The 14,686-nt window shown below is 48.4% G+C and overlaps 1 protein-coding gene across 2 annotated transcripts; it reads right to left on the bottom strand.

Annotated features, from left to right (window-relative positions):
* Positions 1-585: 585 nt before the first annotated feature.
* Positions 586-13,951, bottom strand: LOC309336528 (uncharacterized protein). 2 transcript variants are annotated; one of them, XM_081852430.1, is made up of 4 exons: positions 13,749-13,951; positions 6,607-7,548; positions 3,802-3,916; positions 586-3,278 (listed from the first exon to the last, which is right to left on the bottom strand). In XM_081852430.1, exons 2-4 carry the CDS (start codon positions 7,369-7,371, stop codon positions 1,078-1,080), a joined length of 3,081 nt encoding a protein of 1,026 aa, XP_081708556.1. In that variant the 5' UTR covers positions 7,372-7,548; positions 13,749-13,951; the 3' UTR covers positions 586-1,077. The 2 variants fall into 2 exon arrangements, with proteins under 2 accessions (XP_081708556.1, XP_081708557.1); XM_081852431.1 differs by having other exon boundaries at positions 586-3,275.
* Positions 13,952-14,686: the final 735 nt, after the last annotated feature.

Raw genomic sequence — 14,686 nt, 5'->3', positions numbered from 1 at the left:
TATGTGCCAGGTGCTGTACAATGGTGCAAAAAAGAGAAGTTGATCTCCTGCCCACAGCCTTACCTTCTAAGAGAAAGAAGGGCATGTTGGGGAGGAGCGGACAGGAGGCAAAGACGAGTCCTGTCTGGGAAAGCTAGCACTGGGTTCTGAGAAGGCTGGATTGGGAGGAGACGCAGAATTCCAGGTAAAGGTAAAGGGACCCCTGACCATTAGGTCCAGTCGCGGACGGCTCTGGGGTTGCGGCGGTCATCTCGCTTTATTGGCCGAGGGAGCCGGCATACAGCTTCCGGGTCATGTGGCCAGCATGACTAAGCCGCTTCTGGCAAACCAGAGCAGTGCACGGAAACGCCGTTTACCTTCCCGCCGGAGGGGTACCTCTTTATCTACTTGCACTTTGAGGTGCTTTCGAACTGCTAGGTTGGCAGGAGCAGGGACCGAGCAACGGGAGCTCACCCCGTCGGGGGATTCGAACCACTGACCTTCTGATCGGCAATCCCTAGGCTCTGTGGTTTAACCCACAGCGCCACCCGCGTCCCTAGAATTCCAGGAAGAGGAAGCAAAAAAAGAGAACAGGAGACTGAGATCTGCGGCTTCACAAGGGGTTTAATAGAACCAAAAAGCTGAACTGAAAGATGAGAAGACAGGCGGAGGCGGCGGGTAGAACAGAATGAAGAATCCAACTCAGAGAATCCTTCACCTTGCCTAGGCCAGGAATAAGGAACCTTTGGCCCTTCAGATGCCATCAACTCCCATCATTCCCCAAGAACTTTGGTCATGCTGGCTGGGGCTGATGGGAGTTGGAGTCCGGCAGGATCTGGGAGGGCCATGGGTTCCCCAGTCCTTGCCTCGGGTGTTTCCCCCAAGCTGGAATGGGTTCCAGATGTTTTTCAAGTGTAGCTGGTCCATCGCAAGCCACTGGCTGCTGTCACTATTTTGCAAGGCTAAGAAGAAGGAAGGGGAGCTGGAGGAGAGGTCTCGTGTCCCCACCCAACTTTCTGGGTACAGGCAGTGCCTCCTAGTCTCTATTCCTGCCAAGATGCCTAGCAAGACTGGAGTTTTTGTAAAAGTGTCACTCTCTCAGCCTGTGCTATATAATGGTTTTGGCCCTGTCCTCAGCACGGGATACAATGGAAGCATCTCTTCTTTGTTCTTCTCGCAGGCATGGGTCTTCTGATGCCTGATAAGATTAGATCTTTGACAGAAGCCTTGCCCACAGTCCACACACCTGTGGGGCTTCTCCCCTGTGTGGATTCTCCGGTGTACTGTAAGGTGCGCCCTTTGACTGAAGCCTTGCCCACAGTCCAGGCATTTGTGCGGTTTCTCCCCTGTGTGCGTTCTCTGATGTACAACAAGGTGCGTTCTCTGACTGAAACTCTGGCCACAGTCTGTACATTTGTAGGGCTTCTCACCCGTGTGGATTCTCTGATGCCGGATAAGGTTGGACCTCTGGCTGAAGCTCTGCCCGCACTCTGTGCATTGATGGGGTTTCTCTCCCGTGTGGATTCTTTGATGGATGATAAGGTGAGCTTCCCACGTGAAGCTGTGTTCACAATCTGGACATTTGTAGGGCTTGTCTCTCATGTGGATTCTCTGGTGGACAATGAGGTTTTTCCTTCGGTTGAATTTCCCCCCGCAGTCAGAGCATTTGTGAGGCTCCTCACCAGCATGGATTTTCTGATGCCTGATAAAGTTTGACTGCCAATTAAATATTTTCCCACACTTAAGGCATTCATACGGGGTTTCTCCCACCTCAATTCTCTCATGTCTGCTAGGGTTCAACCCTGGATCTACACTTTCCGGACAACCTGAACTTCTGTATGATGCCTCCTCTTCTGTATGGACTTTCTGATGTTTGATAAGGTGTGGGCTCTGACGAAAACTCTTCCCACAATCCGAACATTTGAAAGGCTTCTCACCTGTGTGAATCCTCTGGTGGCTGATGAGGTTCGTTCTCTGATTAAACCTCTTCCCACAGTCAGAGCATTTGTGTGGCTTTTCTCTGCTGTGGATGCTCTGATGTCGAAGAAGGTTCCCTCTCCGGGAAAATGTTTTCCCACATCTGAAACACTTATACAGGTGTTCTCCTGTGATAATTCTTTCACCCCAAATACGGTTTGGTTTCGGATTGAGAGCATCGTCTTCAGTGTGAATCTTTTGGTGTTTGATCAGGTTCGATTTCTGACCAAAGCTCTTCCCACAGTCTGAGCATCGGTAGGGCTTCTCTCCAGTGTGGATTCGGTGATGTCTCACAAGGTTGGATCTCTGGCTAAAGCTCTGCCCACAATCACCACACTTGTGCGGTTTCTCCCCAGTGTGCAGTCTCTTGTGTATGAGGAGGTGTGCTCTCCACCGAAAGCTTTTTTCACAGTCCAGACATTTGTAAGGCTTCTCTCCGGTGTGAATTCTCTGGTGAGCATTAAGGTTTGTCCTCTGGTTGAAACGCTTCCCACATTCCGGACACTTATGCGGCTTATCTTTTGTGTGGATGCTCTGATGCCTGAGGAGGTTCCCTCTCCGGGAAAAGACCTTCCCACACTTGAAGCATTTGCATGCGTTTTCCCCAAACGGAATCCTCTCGAGTCTGTTGTGGTTTGGCCTCTGACTGAATCTCGTCCCGTAAGAAGAGTACCTGTGTGGTTTGTCGTCTGAGTGCACGCTCTGATGTTTGATAAGGTTTGATTTTTGAGTGAAACCCTTCCCGCACTCCAGACATTTATAAGGCTTCTCTCCAGTATGAACTCTGTGGTGCCTGACGAGGTTGGAGATATGACTAAAGCTCTGACCACAGTCTACGCACTGGTGCGGTTTCTCTCCTGTGTGAATTCTCTGATGGATGATAAGGTTGGCACTCCGACTGAAGCTCTTCCCGCATTCTAAGCACGGGTAAGGCTTTTCACCCGTATGGAATCTCTGGTGTCTAGTAAAGCTAGTCTCCCAATTAAAGGTTTTCCCACACTTAAAGCACTGATACTTTCCCCCTCCTGTGTGGATTCTCTGATGCCTGTTGAGGTTTGATTTCTGAGTAAAAGCTTTCCCACAAATATTGCACACATACTGTCGCTTTCCTGTGGAAATTCTTCGTTGTGCTACCGTTTCACCAGATTCAGCACTCCAGCAAAGGATGGATTTATCACTCTGACTCTTGTCTGTTCGTATTCTCTCTTCCTGCCTCGTCCCGTCTTGATCTCGAAAGGCCTCTTCTGGGTCTCGAGGCTTTATTCTTTCCAACGGCACCTCAAATGAGAGCCTTTCTTCCTCGCTCTCCCAGCCATCGCCTGCTGGAATAAAAAACAGAAGCTTGTTAAAAATGGAACCTGGAAAAGACAGTATCCTAGCCTGATCCATCAAGGCTTTTCTTAGAAAGCCTAAATGGAACCTCCATGTTCAAAAGTACTCTATCTCTGAACACCAGTTGCTGGAGAAACAAATAACAGAACAAAACCTCACATTTCTTGTTGTGGAGACCTAGGAGTCATTCAGCCAAGGAGACAAGAAGATGTGAAGGACTGAGAAACAACTGGGGATTCCCAGCTTCCCCTCATTTTTGCATCTCTAGACTTTTCTCAATTCTGTTAGGGGCAGCATTTTCTTGGGAAATCTTACTGTATCATCATCATCGAATCATAGAATTGTAAGGTTGGAAAGGACCCAAAAGTCATCAAGTCCAACCCCTTGCAATGGAGGAAAATTGTTTCTGAAATTTTGAAAAATTCCTCTCAAAGGAAGCCAGGGCGGCAAACAATAGCAAGACAATATGGGGAGGGGGGTGGGGAAACCACTGCTACAGGGAAAGATGCTTACCCAGCAACATGGCCCCCTCCTGGCCTTCTTGCTTCATCTCCCTGGGGTGGGGCCTCTCTCCAGCGTCCTCTTCTCGAGAGAAACTCATCGCCACCTCCTCAAATTCTCCCAGCACCTGAAACGCAAAAAGCCAGAGGTTTGGAGGCAAAGCATCACAGTGTGACTTGAGCGGTCAGTTCACATAGGGTTCACTTTTCCTTTTTAAAGAATTAACTCATGTTTATTGGTTTAAATAACTAAGTACTATACAGTGGTGCCCCGCAAGACGAACGCCTCGCAAGACGGAAAACCCGCTAGACGAAAGGGTTTTCCGTTTTGGAGGCGCTTCGCAAGACGAATTTCCCTATGGGCTTGCTTCGCAAGACGACAGCCCATAGGGAAATCTCCGGGACAGTGGGGAAGCGCAGCTCGTCTTCCCCGCTGTCCTCGGACCTCCTCCGAAGCCTGGCGGCGGGGCGGGGACACCTCCTCCCGCCGCCGGGCTTCGGAAGGATGCCCCGATGTCGGGCGGTGAGGCGGGAACGCCTCCCCCTGCCGCCCGGCATCGGAACGATGTCCCGAAGCCGAGCGGCGGGGCAGGAACGCCTCCCCCCGCCGCCCGGCTTCGGGGCGGGAAAGCCTCCCCCTGCCGCCCGGCTTCGGGGCGGGAAAGCCTCCCCCCGCCGCCCGGCTTCGGGGCATCGTCCCGATGCCGGGCGGCGGGGCAGGAACGCCTCCCCCCGCCGCCCGGCTTCGGGGCATCGTCCCGATGCCGGGCGGCGGGGCGAGAAAGCCTCCCCCCGCCGCCTGGCATCGGAACGATGTCCCGAAGCCGGGCGGCGGGGCCGCGAAGCCTGGGCGCGCTGGCAACTCTCCGCAAGGAGCGCTCCCGCTGCTTGCGGAGAGGTCCGCGAAGCCTGTCCTGGACCTATTCTGAAGGCAGGCGGGGGGCAAAAGTCTTTGTCCCCCCTGCTTGCCTTCCCAGGGGCTTTTAAATCGCCCGGACAGCGGAGAAGTCCTCCGCTGTCCCGGGCGATTTTAAAATGCCGCCCGCCAGAAGAGGTCGGGGGAAGGCGGTTTCCATAGGAACGCATTAATTGATTTTCAATGCATTCCTATGGAAAACCGTGCATCGCAAGACGAAAAACTCGCAAGACGAAGAGACTTGCGGAACGAATTAATTTCGTCTTGCGAGGCACCACTGTATATTTGTAAACAAGCTGAGGAGGCAGGGAACTGGGAATTTGATGTTTTTCCAACCTAGCAGTTCAAAAGCACGTCAAAGTGCAAGTAGATAAATAGGCACCGCTCTGGCGGGAAGGTAAACGGCGTTTCCGTGCGCTGCTCTGGTTCGCCAGAAGCGGCTTAGTCATGCTGGCCGCATGACCCGGAAGCTGTACGCTGGCTCCCTCGGCCAGTAAAGCGAGATGAGTGTGCAACCCTAGAGTCCTCCGCAACTGGACCTAATGGTCAGGGGTCCCTTTACCCTTTACCTTTATTATGTTTTTAGATATGTTGTAAGCCACCCAGAGTGGCTTGGGAAACCCAGACAGATGAGAGGGATTATTATTATTATTATTATTATTATTATTATTATTATTATTATTCTACTTGGAAACTGGAGGGTGCAGGAGGAGAAGCAAATAATGAAATGGAGTATCCTGGAAAAGGGGGGCATAGAATCATAAAAGCTTAGCGTTGGAAGCAGCCCTCAGGTAATCTAGTACAACCACCTACATTGCAGGAATCTCAACGAAAGCATCCGTGACAGATAGCATGGCACTTTGGCACCGTGAACACAAGCACTTCACACTTTGTTGCAGGTCCCACTTCTGTAATAACTTAGCATGTCATTAATCTATTTTTAAAACAATAAATCAACAATTACTAGTGTCTGATTTTTATTGTTACTATTATTAATGTGTATTTATCACTAAATAACAAATTCAAAATTTATTTAGCATCATTCTTCTTCTTCACAATTGTACTATTAACATGACACAATAAAAAAATAATAAGTTAGTTATTAACTTTAATTACTACTATTGTATTATCATTAAATTTTATAGCAATACAGTCATACCTCATGTTACATTTGCTTCATGATATGTTTTTTCAGGTTGCGTCCCGCGGCAACCCGGAAGTACCGGAAAGGGTTACTTCCGGGTTTCACCACTTGTGCTTGCGCAGACGCGCAAAATGACGTCACGTCGCAAATCGCAACCTGCGCATGCGCAGACGCTGCAGGTTGCGTTCTATTCATGTTGCGAATGGGCCTCCGGAACGGATCACGTTCGCAACCAGAGGTACCACTGTACTTGCCTATTGCTTTATTATGGCCAATTATTATGGATTCCACAAGTAATAATCTTAAATTTGATGATGATGATGATGATGATGATGACGACAACCATCATTATCACCTTCTCGCAGGAACATCTCAACTAAACCATTTGCTACAGCGGTGAGAGAGTTGGACTAGACCCCAGGAGGACGCAGGTTCAAATCCCCACTTGGCCATGAAACTTTCTGGGTGACCTTGGACCTGTCCGTCGCTGCTTCTCAGCCTACCGTACCTCACAGGGTTTTGTGAGGAGAATACGGGGAGGGGAGAGAACCATGCCTGAGCTCCTTGGAGGTGCAAATGAAATAAACACCAATGAAGTAATCATCACCCAAGTCTGTACCCGCTTTTCTGTAGCATCTGCCAATCTACTGGGGCTTTTTTTCCCTACCCGACTTGGGATGCGACAGGACCAAAGCGCTCGCTGCCACCCCCCACCTTGAGACCCCTTCAGAGTGTGGGATGGTGGGAACTATCCTCACCTCCTGTTTCCACCTCTCTGCCTCCTGCTGCCTCAGCAGGAAGTCTTCGGCCAGGGACACCGCCTGGGCACAGGTCTCCGGCCCGCCCTCGCCCACCCAGCTCTGGATCTCCTCCGGCAAGATGGCCAGGAACTGCTCCAGGATCACCAAATCCACAATCCGCTCCTTCGAGTTGAGCTCGGGCCTCAGCCACTCACAGCAGAGCTCCCGCAGCCGGGCCCAGACTTCCCGGGGCCCCTCGACCTCCTGGTAGCAGAACCAGCGGAAACGTCGGCGCCGCGTTTCGGCCCCGGCAGTCTCTCCCTCGTGCGGGGTCTCCCCCTTCACAGCCCCGCAACCCGCTTTCTCTCCGGGCTGGGCATCGGTCCTGGGGGACCCCTCTCTGATGCCTGAAGGAAGCCCACTCGCCGCTTCTTGCTGGTAAACCCCGGCCGACGTTTCCGAGAGCGCCAATGGAACGGGCAGCTGCGGAGAGCTGGTCCACCCGGAAAATGGAGACTGTACGGTCTTCAGGAACTCCTGCCACTGGGCCTCCCAACAATGGGACAACAACCCATCGTCCAATTCACACTCGGCTCGCTTCGCAATGGCCCGGCTGAGGCATTCCCCAATGGTCCCACCTTTGGGGGTCTTTCTGAAACGTTTTGGCCCCTCTGGTGGTGTGGACCCCGCCGGGTCCAGCTCTTCCATTTTCACTTCCTTCTCCGCCACAGCCTCATACGGGTGGGGAGCCAAGCAGGACACCGTCCTTTGCTCGGCGGCCATTTTGTCTTTGGGCTTGGTTCAACCAGTTCCGCTTTTGCAACATGCCACTACATGCCAACCATCAAGCTTTGGGCAATTTTGAGAAGCGGACCAGACGGAGGTGGCGACCTTTCAAAACCCCTCAGCTACACAGCCAACCGTAGGGCTCTCTCCCCACATTGGAAGATTTGTTTTTCCCTGAAGAACAGAAAGGAAAGGTTACTGCGCTTGGTAAGTTGTGGGCGAAAATAGCAAGACGACACAGCGGTTCTCCAAACAGCTCTTGGTTACTCACAGGTCAGAACAGAACTGAACTGAAGGGTTCAGCCAGCCTGCTTATATAGAGCTCCAGTACAATGTAACTGTAACAACTTTCTGTAACTATCCAATCAATGAATGTCACTTTCGATCCCTTATTTGCATATGTGGACCTGAACTATCTACAGTATCCCCCTGCTGGCCCAGGGTGAGAACTTCAGTACATAACAGCGCTTGAGGCTTTTCAGTACTGTTGTACCTTGGTTTTCGAACAGGATCCATTCCGGAAGTCCGTTCGACTTCCAAAAACGTTTGACAACCAAGGCATGGCTTCCAATTGGCTGCAGAAGCTTCCTGCATGCAATTGGAAGCCGCAGAAACCGCGTCAGACGTTTGGCTTCCAATGAACGTTTGCAAACCGGAACACTCACTTCCAGGTTTGCGGCGTCCAGGAGCCAAAACGTTCAAGTAGCAAGGCGTTTTGACAACCAAGGTACCACTGTATAGAAAAAGGAGGTGTAAGAGGCAACATTACGGAAATGTATAGAATTATGCATGGAAGCATTATGCTATGGAGGAAGTAGAAAGCAGAGAGACCACATGCTGGACATGAGCCAACAGTGTAAGGCAGCAGCAAAATGCTATTCTAGCCTTAGGGCCCTCGCATTTACGGGACCACCTCTCCTGGTCTGCCCCACAGAGGACCTTAAGGTCCATGAATAACCATAGTTTAGAGGTCCCGGGCCCTAAGGAAGTCAGATTATCCTCCACCAGGGCCTTCTCAGTGATGGCTCCGACCTGGTGGAATGTTCTGTCCCATGAGACCAGGGCCCTTCCATCGGGCCTGTAAGACAGAGCTATTCCGCCTGGCCTTTAATTTGAATTCAGCCTGATCTTTTATTTCCCTTCTCTTCCCTCCCCCTCCCCTTTTATGAAGATTACCCACTCTGAGACCCCACAGCTAATTCTCCCCTGGCCTCCTCGCTGGCCCAAGTAGGACTAATTCAGCCAGCTAGCCCTGGTGTCTATCTAATGCTTATTGGATGGATTTCCCCCAAACTGATTTCTGAACTTTGAATTTTATTGTTATTCATGTTTTTATACTATATTTTATGCTGCTTCTACAATTAAGTGTTTTAAATTTGTTGTTAGCCACCTTGAGCCCGGTTTCCTGAACCGGGAAGGGTGGGGTATAAATAATTTTTTATTATTATTATTGTTATTATCAACAGAAGATCAGGCCAAATATCCATTACACCTTGCCCAACAGGGGCCAATCTTGAAAACCCACATGCAGGACCCAGAAAGCAGCAGTGCCCTGCCCCCAGCAATTGGCATTCTGAACGTGGAAGCCTTTGCTTAGATCCTTCGGTACAATGAGAAGATACAATAATATTATTATTATTAATAATAAATTTATTATTTATACCCCACCCATCTTGACTGGGTTTCCCCAGCCACTCTGGCCGGCTTCCAACAGAATATTAAAAATACAATAAAACATCAGACATTTTTTAAAAAAACAGTCTCTCACCACACAGCAAAAAGCAAGGCATGCTCTTGCTCGGACCTGACCCCAGATGTTCAAATCTGATGCTCAAATCGAACGTGGGATCAGTTGGTTAGAGTGTGGTGCTGATAATGTCAAGGTTGCAGATTCAATCCCTATATGGGGCATCTACACATTCCTGCATTGCATTGGGCTGTACTAGATGATCCTCAGGGTTCCTTCCAAATGTATCTCACCATAGAGATATACATTCTAGAGCTGGGAACCAGGAACATGCTCAGGCATTGTTTGAGTTTGGTTTTTTTTAAGGCAAGCAAGCAGGAGGCTAGAGGCTTCCTCTTAAAGGGGGGAATTTCACCAGCTGAGAGAAAAAACCACCAAGTCTAAGCTGTGGCCAAGGGCGTCCCAGTTCTGCCCAGATTCCTTTTTCTGCCCAACCAGTGTGGCTCAGTGGCAGAGCATCTGCCTGGCATGCAGAATGTCAATCTCCCATGGCACCTCCAGGCCAGCCTGGGAATGGATGCTCCCCTGCCTGAAACCTTGGAGAGCTGCTGCCAGCCCGTGCTGGCAACACCAGCCTGCCTGCCTCTTCTCCCCCTGCCTGCCTGCCTGCCTGCCTGCCTTAGGACCACCTCAACCCCCTACCCCTGCAACCCAAATGCCCCCCAGCTTTGCTCTCACCCCTCCTCACCCTCCAAGTGCTGCCTCTGGGTGCAAAAAAAAAAAGTAGAAGAAGAGGAGGAAAAGGAAGTTCCTCCCTTCCTTCCCCACCCCCAGCAGCCCACCCCAGTTCCCACGCCTCTCTAGGAGCCGCAGCTCGCTGCCTTTAACCCTTGCCCAGCCGCACTGAAAATTAATAATAATTTCCCCTTTTCCAGACAGCGATCAAAAAAGCCGGATCCACACCCCAAACATGCTAAGGGTGTGTGAGAAAGAAAGAGAGATGGGGTGATGGGAACGGAATGGCTTGCATCCCTCAACAGGAGCGCTGCAACATTTTGTTACAGTGGCCTCACTTGTTATTGGTGTACCTCCCCCCCAATTTATTTCAGGTCACCAAAATCTGTGTGCCGCTTAACTACAATTTAAAAGACTCTCCCAAAGTAGTTTTACAGAAAGGATACAAATTATTTATTTTGAAAAAATCAGGAAAAAACAGCTATTTAAAAGGTTCAGAAATAATTAAAAACAGCGAAATGTTTTTTTAAAAAAGATTCAAACACATGTCGACAGCCTTCATATCTGGATAGGCTTGTAAAAATAAAGGTTCTACAGTTAAGGCATCTGCCTGATGTCCAAAGGCACAGAGTTCCAATATTGATTTCTGCTGCTATTGTTATTTTAATTTATTACGCTGAAAACAGCATTTTAAAAAATGCAATCACAAAAATTTGGTAGCTCTTTACAGGTTGTTATCCCCCCCTCTCCCCGCCCCGCATGAACATCTCTGTATGTGGATAAATGGCAGGAAGTACAGTGTGATTATATGCTGCCTTGAGTTTTTAATTTGATTCTATACCTGTAATTATTATTATTTTCAGTTGTTATCCCTGAGAAACGTAGAAAATAACAGGATAGATCTACCCGAAAGTCTTCACACTTACATGACCCTTTAAAAATTAGCTGATGAAAGTGAATACAACGAAACAGGGCCCCTGTCCTGGTTTCTGATCCATAACTGACTTCTGACTTCTGCTCAGTGATTGAAATCAAGACCTCCACGTCGAATCTGACTATGGACTAACATGAACTTATCTCTACTCATAACCTTTAATACTGTAACGAATTATTGTGTTATACATATCTTTATGAGTTTGAGTTTGTAATCTCTGTTAAAGTTTGTAATCTCTATTTGAGTTTGTAATCCTTGTCAGAATACATACATTTGAATGGATTAGTTTTTGTAACAATTGACTATTGATTTGCGAGTAGGGACCACTACATAACAACTCCCACTATTGAAACTTACATTGGCCTGAGTTCTTGATGTACTTTTTTCTTGGTATATTTAGTAACAAGAACTACAACTTATTTAAGGAAATACAGTACAGTGGTACCTCGGGTTACATACGCTTCAGGTTACATATGCTTCAGGTCACAGACTCCACTAACCCAGAAATAGTGCTTCAGGTTAAGAACTTTGCTTCAGGATGAGAACAGAAATCGTGTTCTGGCGGTGTGGCGGCAGCGGGAGGCTCCATTAGCTAAAGTGGTGCTTCAGGTTAAGAACAGTTTCAGGTTAAGTACAGACCTCTGGAACAAATTAAATACTTAACCTGAGGTACCACTGTATAGCATATAAATATGGTGAAGGGCCTTGTAGGGGGTTTCCCCCCTTCTTTTTCTTCCCCCTTTTTTTCTTGTTTTTATATCTTTTGGTTCTTTTTAAAATTCTTGTTTTGTAGGCTAGTTTGATTCTGATTGTATTTTATGTCAAAATATTTCCATAACATTAAAAAAAATCCAGAACATCAAAAAAAGCCCGGCTGCTGGATCAGGCCAATGACCTTCTCAAAGAGCCCAGGCAGCTTGCAAGTACAACGGTGCTCTCCCTTACAATCTTAAGACATGTTGGTTATGTAGAGCCTCCATATTCAGGAGTAGTTGAATGCTGTAAAACTACAGTTTCACCAGAATCAGCACTCCAGCAAAGGATGCTGTAAAATATGGGGGGAGCATGGTTTATGTACTCCATGGAAGATGAAGTCCCGCTTTTCCTTCGGACGTTCCTATTCTGCCCGCAAACTGTCTCGCCAGAATGGTGCATGCTCTAGTTATCTCCCGCTTCGACTACTGACGCAAAAAACGTCGCGTGCTTCCACAAGAAACGTTGCACCTTCAGGGATGGCGGTTAACAGATTGAGGTTGAATCCTGACAAGACAGAAGTACTGTTCTGGGGGGACAGGAGGCAGGCGGGTGTGGAGGACTCCCTGGTCCTGAATGGGGTAACTGTGCCCCTGAAGGACCAGGTGCGTAGCCTGGGAGTCATTCTGGACTCACAGCTGTCCATGGAGGCACAGGACAATTCTGTGTCCAGGGCAGCTGTCTACCAGCTCCACCTGGTACGCAGGCTGAGACCCTACCTGCCCATGGACTGTCTCGCCAGAGTGGTGCATGCTCTGGTTATCTCCCGCTTGGACTACTGCAATGCGCTCTACGTGGGGCTACCTTTGAAGGTGACCCGGAAACTGCAACTAATCCAGAATATGGCAGCTAGACTGGGGACTGGGAGCGGCCGCCAAGACCACATAACACTGGTCTTGAAAGACCTACATTGGCTCCCTGTACTTTTCCGAGTACAATTCAAAGTGTTGGTGCTGACCTTTAAAGCCCTAAACAGCCTCAAAGGCCCAGTATACCTGAAGGAGCGTCTCCACCTCCATCATTCTGCCCGGACACTGAGGCCCAGTGCTGAGGGCCTTCTGGCAGTTCCCTCATTGCGAGAAGCCAAGTTACAGGGAACCAGGCAGAGGGCCTTCTCGGTAGTGGCACCTGCCCTGTGGAACGCCTTCCCACCAGATGGCAAAGAGAACAACAACTACCAGACTTTTAGAAGACATCTGAAGGCAGCCCTCTTTAGGGAAGCTTTTAATGTTTAACAGACTACTGTATTTTAATACTTTGTTGGAAGCAGCCCAGAGTGGCATGGAGAAACCCGGCCAGATGGGCAGGGTAAAAATAATAAATTATTATTATTATTATTATTATTATTATTATTATTATTATTCAGACGTCAGAGAAATGTTGGAGAGTATGGAGTTCTGTGAACCCCTGAGCCAAGGAGATAAGTAACTAGACAAGCTTTGGAAGCCATCTAAATGGAGCCCTGAATAGGGAAGCTTTTTAATGTTTGATGTTTTATTATGTTTTTATACATGCTGGAAGCTGCCCAGGGTGAATGGGGCAACCCAGTTAGATGGGCAGGGGATTAATAATAATAACAGAAGACTCCCTGGAAAAGACCCTGATGTTGGGAAAGATGGAGGGCACAAGGAGAAGGGGACGACAGAGGACGAGATGGTTGGACAGTGTTCTCAAAGCTGCCAACATGAGTTTGACCAAACTGCAGGAGGCAGTGGAAGACAGGAGTGCCTGGCGTGCTCTGGTCCAGGGGGTCACAAAGAGTCGGACACGATTAAACAACAACAACTTGAAACTAATGACGTCCCTATTCTCCTCAGAGAAATGTTGGAGGATATAGTTTTGGGGGCCCGGGGGCCCTCAAATATTTTATTGGGGGAGCTGGGGGGGGGAACCAGATGATGGACTATGCTGAAATTGACAGGGAAAATCAGAAACCAGGAAGAGAAGAACTTTAAGGAGTGGGAAAATTTAAAAATGTATTTAAGAGAACATTGTAAACAATTAAAAACTTTGGCAGGATTTGAGTAACGCTTGGAATGTACAAAAAATTATGGATTACTTAAGAAAAATAGAGAAAATAACAGAAGCAGTTTAAAAAAGATTGACAGTGGTGACCATGGAAGGACGGAGGGCAGTCAGGATTCAGGGAATCCTAAATGATGATGTTGATGTTTACTGTTTGAACGTAAATTTGCAATGCAAAACTTAATCAAAAAGATTTAACCAAAATTTTTAATAAGGAATGGGGAAATTTTATAAACTTACCTTAAAAGACCATTGTAAACAGTTAAAATCGTTAGTAGGATTGGAATATCGCTTGTAGTTTAATGGTGAATTTTGGAAACAATGGAGAGGTTAAAAGATTTGGATTATCATAAAAGATGCAGGAGGAAATGATAAACAGTAGGATCCACAAGGGGGAGGAGGGAAGTCCAAGAGATTCCTTGGAATCATGTTATTATGCTGCATGTCGGATATGTGACTGTAATTCCAGTTACAGATAGGTAGCCGTGTTGGTCTGCCATAGTCAAAACAAAAAATTCCTTCCAGTAGCACCTTAAAGACCAACTAAGTCAGTTCTAGGTATGAGCTTTCGTGTGCATGCACACTTCTTCAGATACACTTCTTCAGATACGTGTATCTGAAGAAGTGTGCATGCACACGAAAGCTCATACCTAGAACTAATTTAGATACGTGTATCTGAAGAAGTGTGCGTGCACACGAAAGCTCATACCTAGAACTAACTTAGTTGGTCTTTAAGGTGCTACTGGAAGGAATTTTTTGATGTGACTGTAAAACTTTAATCCGAAAAACCAAATAAATTAATTAAAAAGAAGAGGTCGGCTCTGATGCCCAGGGCTGTGCGTTCCAGCCCCACGTTGAGTGACAGATTCCTGCACTGCAGGGGGTCGGACTAGATGACCCGGTGGGATCCCTTCAAACGCGATCGCTCTCCGACTAGCGATCTGACCCGGTCCATGGCATCTCCCTCCCCGTCTCCATCCAGCTCTTGGCCAGACACGAGTTAAGTTCAGAGAGCGCAGCTGCGCAGGCGTCCGAAGCGCATGGCTCCCCCCCCCCGCCCTTCCCCGCAACTGGAATCCCGGGAACTGTAGTTCTCCCTCTGGCGGAGCTACAGTTCCCGGCACCCTCTGCAAACTACAGTTCCCAGGGTTCTTTGGGTGCGCTTCCAGCCGGGGAGG

This window comes from Podarcis erhardii (assembly GCF_964252035.2).
Source record: "Podarcis erhardii genome assembly, chromosome: 2".
Lineage (NCBI taxonomy): Eukaryota > Metazoa > Chordata > Lepidosauria > Squamata > Lacertidae > Podarcis > Podarcis erhardii.
This window is presented reverse-complemented; position numbering and strand designations above follow the sequence as displayed.